Source organism: Anabrus simplex, chromosome 1, assembly GCF_040414725.1.
Source record: "Anabrus simplex isolate iqAnaSimp1 chromosome 1, ASM4041472v1, whole genome shotgun sequence".
Taxonomy (NCBI): domain Eukaryota; kingdom Metazoa; phylum Arthropoda; class Insecta; order Orthoptera; family Tettigoniidae; genus Anabrus; species Anabrus simplex.
Window position 1 is genome coordinate 807,645,182 of NC_090265.1, and position 7,681 is coordinate 807,652,862.

At 41.6% G+C, this 7,681-nt stretch overlaps 1 protein-coding gene across 1 annotated transcript in view; it reads left to right on the forward strand.

Moving 5' to 3' along the window:
- LOC136857034 (MOXD1 homolog 1) overlaps nucleotides 1-7,455 on the forward strand; it is a 176,280-nt gene extending 168,825 nt beyond the window's left edge. Inside the window, exons 9-11 of the mRNA XM_068224961.1 lie at nucleotides 79-269; nucleotides 1,477-1,819; nucleotides 7,279-7,455. Coding sequence (XP_068081062.1) covers nucleotides 79-269; nucleotides 1,477-1,819; nucleotides 7,279-7,455 — 711 coding nt within the window. The remainder of the gene's footprint in view (nucleotides 1-78; nucleotides 270-1,476; nucleotides 1,820-7,278) is intronic.
- Nucleotides 7,456-7,681: the final 226 nt, after the last annotated feature.

Here is a 7,681-nt window from a genome sequence, read left to right on the forward strand (position 1 = left end):
TTGTTGACTCAGTAAGTTTGGTAATATTTTATAAGACTTAATTTTCAAATCTTCCATTTCTCTTCTATCAATGTACAGGGCGGCTACTCTACCAAGCAGGAAATGTGTCTGGCTTTCATCCTGTACTATCCTCGAGCTCCTCTAGCGGCCTGCTACAGTATGACACCTGTCAAGTACTTCTTCCAGACCTTTGGAGTGAAGGAGTTCTACGATCTGGACATGGATACTGTCGAGAGGATGTTCCTTAAGTTGGACCAGCCAGACAATATGTGAGTGAATCTCCTCTCATTTATTGTGTACTGATTTCGTAAGACTAAGCGAGTTGCCTATGTGGTGTGGATCACGTATCCGCGAGCTTGTATTCGGGAGATAGTGGGTTCGATCCCCACTATCGGCGGCCCCGATGAAGGTTTACACTAGGAAAATGCTGGGGTTGTACCTTAATTTAAGGCCAGGGTCACTTTCTTCCCATCCTAGCCCTGTTCTATCCCATCGTCACCGTAAGACCTGTCTGTGCCCTGTGACGTGAAACAAAACATTATATAAATCGTAAGAAGACTGTCCAGCTCCTTGGGTGAATAATTGACGTCGCGGCCTTCGTTTCGGAGGGTTCTGGGTTCGATTTATGCCGGTCGGGGATTTTAGCCGCATCTGGTTAATTTCTCTGACTTGGGGGAGTTGGTATTTGTGTTTGTCTCTGTACACGTATCTTCATTTACACACCACACTACCAACTACCACATAAAGAATAATTATTGGCGGCTGCCTGATGGCCAGACAGATATACAGCTCATTGGCATTGCTTAGCACAAACTTGACTCATCGCGGTCAGCATGTTATCTTCCTATGCTATAAATTACCTCCTATACCCAGCCTACTGTATTTATATCTGATACACCCTATAGAGTATTAACCAGGATTTCTGATTCAAGAGAGTAACCAGTATCACGTATGCCATCTAATTCCTTAGTCTTATGTAAGGAGAAAATCCTCTCAATTCCTCCGCAGTGCAGAGTAGCACAGCATAGGAAGAGAGCATCAGGGTTGTACTATAAACCTGACCGTGTGACCAGTAGTTGAGAATTTTCTGTACAATTTTGGCACAGTTTACTGAGCACTATACAGTCTATATGAGCACATTTGATAAAACGTTTCGACTATAACCTGTTCTCAGAATCTTTGGCATTGCATAGCACAAACTTGAATCTTCTGTGATTATATTAAAATAATTTTTAAAACATAAAATGCGCATAATTGTGTCGTCCATTTTACGGATTAATTTGGACTAATTACTGTTAAACGACTGTTATAAAATATTTTCCTTTTGGATTGATTGAAAACTTTCTTGGGTCAGCAGGATGGCGTTCCACAATTGCCATTCCGCAATACGAACAATAATTTTGTAAAGTCTCTTTATTTAAATTCCTTTTGAACTTATTGTAGGGAAAGTAATACTAATATTCAATTTATTTCTAGCCTTGGTCGCTTATCGTCCACCACGACAACGACAATGAGGGTGCCAAGTTTCGCTGATATTGGGCCGGATCGAGCGATGGACGAGGAGGTAAACCGACGAGCGATCCAGGAGCTGAAGAAGATGAAGCCCTTCACGGAGTCTGGAGGAGGAGGTGGAGGGGGTGGTGGACTGTTCGGAGACCTGGTTATCAGTGAGCCGCGGGAGTTCCGAAACAAGAGCTTTACATCCCACCTCATCGAGCTCCCCTGGGCAGAACAGCTTCTGACTCAAAGAATAGAAGAGACACTGTATGGCGGACAACACATGGTCTTCTGCCGTCTGCCGGACGACCAGCTCGCTATTGTAAGTACTGCTTACAGTGACATAATTTATTTAGTCACTGAGAACGCATATTCTAAGCTTGATTTTTCTACACGCACATTAACTACTAAATGCATGTATGTCTATTCCTTGGTTCCAATTCATGATACGGGGTCGGGAGTGAGGTGAGATGAAATTATATAGGCATGTTTTACGGTCGGATGCCCTTACTGTCACCAACCTCAGTTGATGAAGTATTGAATATGTTTTTTTTTTAAGATCGTTTCAGTTACGATTACACAACTTCCTTGACTGTTGATGTTCTTTCTTTTTACGCCAATACTCCTTCATTCTCTGGCTCGCTTTTGCTCGCTTTTGCTCGTTCCTCATCCGAGAACACCCTTCTTGTTCTGTTGGGTTTCTCTACGAACCGATCCGTCACCTCCGCAATTTTCCTTCTGAACACTGTTCTGTTTGTAATATCTCCCTCCTCATTACCACATTTTTAATATCCAGATGAACTTCTTTCAGCCATGGTACTTGGGTCTTTCTTCTCTCCTGGAAGATGAGGATCTTATTTGCCAGGCGTTCCGGTCATATTCTTCTCAGGTGTCCATAGAAAGTCAGTCGCCTTTTTCTTATCGAGGTTGAAATGTTTTCACATTTTTCATACAGCTCTTGATTTGATATCAAACGGAAGGTAAACTCATTTCCTGTTGCTTTCTTGGGTCTCAGAATTTCCCTCGGAAATTTACACTCTTTCTTTTCTATTTCAGTAATCCCCTTTCTGACAGTTGTCTCTGCCTCATAGAGGCATTCAGGTTTCACCACGGTATTATAGTGTCTGGGTTTGGCTTGATAGGAGAAGGATTTGGACTCATAATTTTCCTGGCATAGTATGAATACAGTCTCCATCTTCTTTGCTCTTTCGTTGATAGCTGGCTTCTCGTTGCTGTTAGGAGTCAGAATCTATCCTAGCTATTTGAATTTGTGCACTATGTCACCATACTTGGTCTTCATTGTCCATGTTGGTTCTTTGATATCTATGTTCATGAACTTATTTTTCTCAAAGGATATTTTGAAGTCCTGCCTTTTCTGCTGTTTCTTGCAAAACCTCTATCTGTGTAGTGGCAGTCTCTAGATTTTCATCAAAGTGCACTAAGTCGTCTGCAAATGCAAGACATTCAAATTTAAGTCCAGTATTTCTGTGTCCTATCTTGATTCTATTCGGGATATTTTTCTGACTCATTTCTTTTCGCCATTCCCTTATAACCTTCTCCAAGACAAAGTTGAAAAGGACTGGAGAGAGGCCATCTCCTTGCCTCACACCTGTCTTGATTTCAAGAGGTTCTGATAGCTCTCCAAGGAATTTTACTTGTGACCGGGTGTTTGTTAATGTCTGCTGTATTATGTTAGTTGTTTTGTCATCAATTACAAATTCTTTCAGCACAGCACAGCACAGAATCATATGCCTTTTAGAAATCTACAAATGTCATAATTACCTTCTTGTCTGCTGCTAAAATTTTAATTTTGATTAAAGTCTTGATGGTAAATATCTGCTCCGCGCAGGACCGTCCTTTCCTGAATCATGCTTGATATTCCCCCCAACTCTTGATCTATGTGATTCTCTATTCTATACTGGAGTGCTTTAGAAAATATCTTGTATGCGACTGACAGGAGTGAGATGCCTTTATAGTTGTTAATATTAGTTTTGTCTCCTTTTTTATGTAACGGGTGAATGATAGCATCCTTCCATTCATCAGGTACCGTTTCCGTTTCCCAAATATTTTGGAAGAGTCTCACTAACTGTTCTAATAATTTGTCCCCTGAGTATTTTAGAAGTTCCGCCACGATTGAATCTTTACCGTGCGTTTTGTTGTTTTTGATGTTCTTAATTATTTCTTTTATTTCCTCTTTGCCTCGTAGGTCTGACTCGAAAAGTTTTGATTGGAGTTCTTGGAAGGACGTCTCTTTCTTAGGAGGTTCATAGTTCAGTAATAGTTTAAAGTATTTCGCCAAATGTTCACAGTTTTGTTTGTTGTTCAGAATAAATTTACCGGAATCATTCTTGAAGCAGATAGTGGGTGGAGAATATATTCTAAGTTTTGATTTGAAGGTCTAACAGAAGTTTCTTGTGTTGTTCTTCTTAAAGGTTTTCTTCAATATCCCTTAATTGGCCTCTTTCAAATGTTCGTTTGGCGTTTCTGAAAACTTTGGCGGTCAATTTCCTTTGAGTTCTGAATCCATCAGAATTCTCTTTGGTGGAGGTTCATATATTCCATGCCTCAGAACGTTTCTATAGAGCAGCTTCACACTCATCATTCCACTATGGATGCTTTTTCCTTTTAGCCAAAAATATTGTATATTTGACAGCTTCTTGGATTTTTCGAGCCATTTCATCCCATTGATATGTGTTCAATAAATCCAGTTCTTTCTGGTAGTTTTCTATTACATCTTGGTTTATTTTCAGTTATTCAATTCCGTATTTTTGTATCCTGAAAATTTCCTCTTGGTGTTGTTAGGAATGAATTTCACTTTGATCCTAGTCAGATAGTGGCCTGAATCGAAATTTTCTCGCCGTTGTACTCTAACATTCATTATTTCTCTGGGGTTGTTGGTTGCAGCATGGTCAATTTGGAACTCCCCTAGCAGAGGGTTGGGTGACCGCCATGTCTTCACCTGCTTTGGGGTCCTCGTGAACTGTGTGGACAATACTTTCATGTTGAAAGATTCACAGATATCTCTTAACCTTTCACTTTTCTTGTTAGTCCTGTGCTGACCTGGGTATTTACCTATCACCTTTCTGTACTTCTTTCCTTTTCCAAGCTGAGCATTTAAGTCCCCTATTAGAATCTTGATGTGCCTGTCTGGAGTTCTGAATATTTCTTCTTCAAGTTGAGACCAGAACTCGTTTAGTTTCTGGGGATTCTTTTTGTTGTCGTCATTAATAGGCGCATGGGCATTGAACATAGATATGAGTTTGTTGTCACTTTTTAGAGTCAGTATAGTCAGTCTTGGAGATGGAGATCTGAAATCCACGATGGATTCTACTATTGAGTGGTGAACAAAGAAGGCTGTACCAAGTATTACCATCGTGTCCTTGGTTTTCTAGGATTTCTTAACTTTAATGGCAGGTTTTCCCTTTAGTATCCTGAAGTTATCTGCTACTGCGGTTTCATTTGATGTGCACATTGTTTCCTGCACGGCTAGTAGTTTTATCTGATATTTCTCAAGTACTTTTATAAGTCCATCTGTTTACCTGTCTTCAGAAGAGTGTTTACATTGAGTATTCCACAGAAATGTTTCTGTTTCGTCCTCAGTTTGCGGGGTGATGGACCCTCGGACTGATCCAAGCATGATGGGTTAGGGCCCCCAGAATCCTGTTCCCTAAGACCAACGAGTTGGCCCCGGATTTTACCGGCTGGGGTATTAATTATTATAATAATTTAATTCGTTTAACGTCCAGGGTTGTTTTTTCCCTCGAACTCAGCGAGGGATCGCACTCTACTGACTCAAGGGCAGTGTCCTGGAAATATTGAATTTATGCTGTATTCTGACGCGAGAAAAGTTTGTAAAATTTTATAAACTATTCAAAATTTTTAAAGCATAACTCCCAAAGAAGGGCTACACAGAGAGATTTAAATTAAATAATCCAATCTATAATAAGTTGATCTTCTTTATGTGCAATATTGCAAAATAATGCAATGCATGGGTAGCAACCATAAATTAAAATGAATTAAAGTCCGTCATATAAAAGTTAAGGACGGTAACAATTACAAATAACTATAGGTAAGGTAAGGGTACATTCTGCCCGAAGGCAGGTCCGAAACTCCACAGAGTTGTGCCTGAGCCAAAGTTTACTTACGGTAGAGTGGCCAGTTCTTTTCCGCTCCTCCATTCCCTTACCCCACGAACAGCGCGTAGCAACCTATCCAAATCTTGACCACGCCCAATGTTGATTAACTTTGGAGATCGCACGGGACCCGGTGTTTTAACGTGGCTACGGCCGTTGGCAATAGCTGTACAAGGACCTAATTAATGATACAGATTAGTACAAACTGAAGACCGGACTCCCTGATATTACCACTCCAGATCATGAAAAAATATAATGAGTTACGGTTAACATCCATATTGTACCTATAAAACTTTGCAAACATTTGTAGAAGTTGTTTCCATATAGCTCCTATAAAACTTTGCAAACATTTGAATACTGTATTCTCCATAAAAATGGTACTAGTAACGCCAGGCCATATGTAACCCCTTAGGCAGAAGCTGTGCATGATGCTCATCCATAATAAGCATTATACATTTATTTTACACTTTAAATAGACCCCCTCATAGCACTACAGCCATTGAAGGGCCTTGGCGTACCAAGCGACCGCTGCTCAGCCCGAAGGCCTGCTGATTACGAGGTGTCGTGTGGTCAGCACGACGAATCCTCTCGGCCGTTATTCTTGGCTTTCTAGACTGGGGCCGCCATCTCACCATCAGATAGCTCCTCAATTCTAATCACGTAGGCTGAGTGGACCTCGAACCAGTCCTCAGGTCCAGGTAAAAATCCCTGACCTCGCCAGGAATCGAACCCGAGGCAGGCACGGTACCCCTACACCATGGGGCTGGCTAACTTTAAATAGGTCTATCCGAATATTCTGCTACTGATATTTTCCCATTAAGACAGTGCACAAAACAGGTGTTAAATAAATAATGATGTTATTATTTTACATCCCACTCACTACTTTTATGGCTTTCTGAGACGCAGATGTGCCGGAATTTTGTCCCTCGGAAGGTTTTTTACGTTCAGGTAAATCTACCGACACGGGGTAGACGTATGTGAGCACCTTCATATACCACCGGACTGAACCTGCCTATTTGGGCTCAGAAAACTAGCGTCTTACAACCGTATGAGCCACTCAGCCCGGCAAAGCATATTAAGTCTTTCTTTCTTTCTTTCTTAATCTGTTCCGTTTACCGTCTAGGGTTGGGTTTTCCCTCGGAGACTGAGCGAGTGATCCCACCTCCACCGCCTCAAGGGCAGCGTTGTGGAGCGTGAGACTTTGGGTCGAGGACCAGTACTTCACCCAGGTGGCCTCACCTGCTATGCTGAACAGGGGCCTTGTGGGGGGGGGGGGGGATTAGAAGATTGTAAGGGATAGTCAAGAAAGAGAAGGAAGAAGGAAACCATGGTCTTAAGTGGCCATTCGAGGATGGCAGAGGTGGGAATCGAAGCCCCCTCTACTCGTTTGCTCTCCCGAGGCTGAGTGGACCCTGCTCCAGCCCTCGTGGCAGAGCCGGGAATCAAACCCCGGCCTCCAGAGATGGCAGCTAATCACGCTAACCACTACACCACGGCGACGGACCATAATGTCGGCTTATCCGAAACTATAAGCCAATTTCTTTTACCTCAGATTCTCACTTAAATTATATCCTAGATTCCTTTCATTATCTTAGCTTATAATTGACCACATTGGACTATAATATAAAATTGTATTTTTATTTTCCAGCCCGCCGAAGTGTTCAACTTCCCAAACTTCACAGAGCTGCTGCCACCTGTGGAGAACTTCACAAACTGTCAGACCACGAAGACAAGAGAGAGTTTCTCGTCTGGATGTTCTGTGTGTAGAGCGCAGCACTTGTTCCTTCTCGTGTTGGCCGTGCTAGTCGCCGATCTTCGTCACTAAATCCAAGTAATGGAAAACAATAGAGAGCTTGAATAAGGTGATCTTATATTATAAATTGAATTCTACGCAATTGTCCATGAGTCATTCCATTCTGTTTTATTCTTTAAATTCGTCCAAACGGAGTAGCTTGCAAGCTACAATATGTGAACTTTTTAATACTTAGAAGTTAGTTCTTTAATCGTACTCGTTGCTTTTTCCTCCTTTCTTTCCGTCTTAGAACTACTAA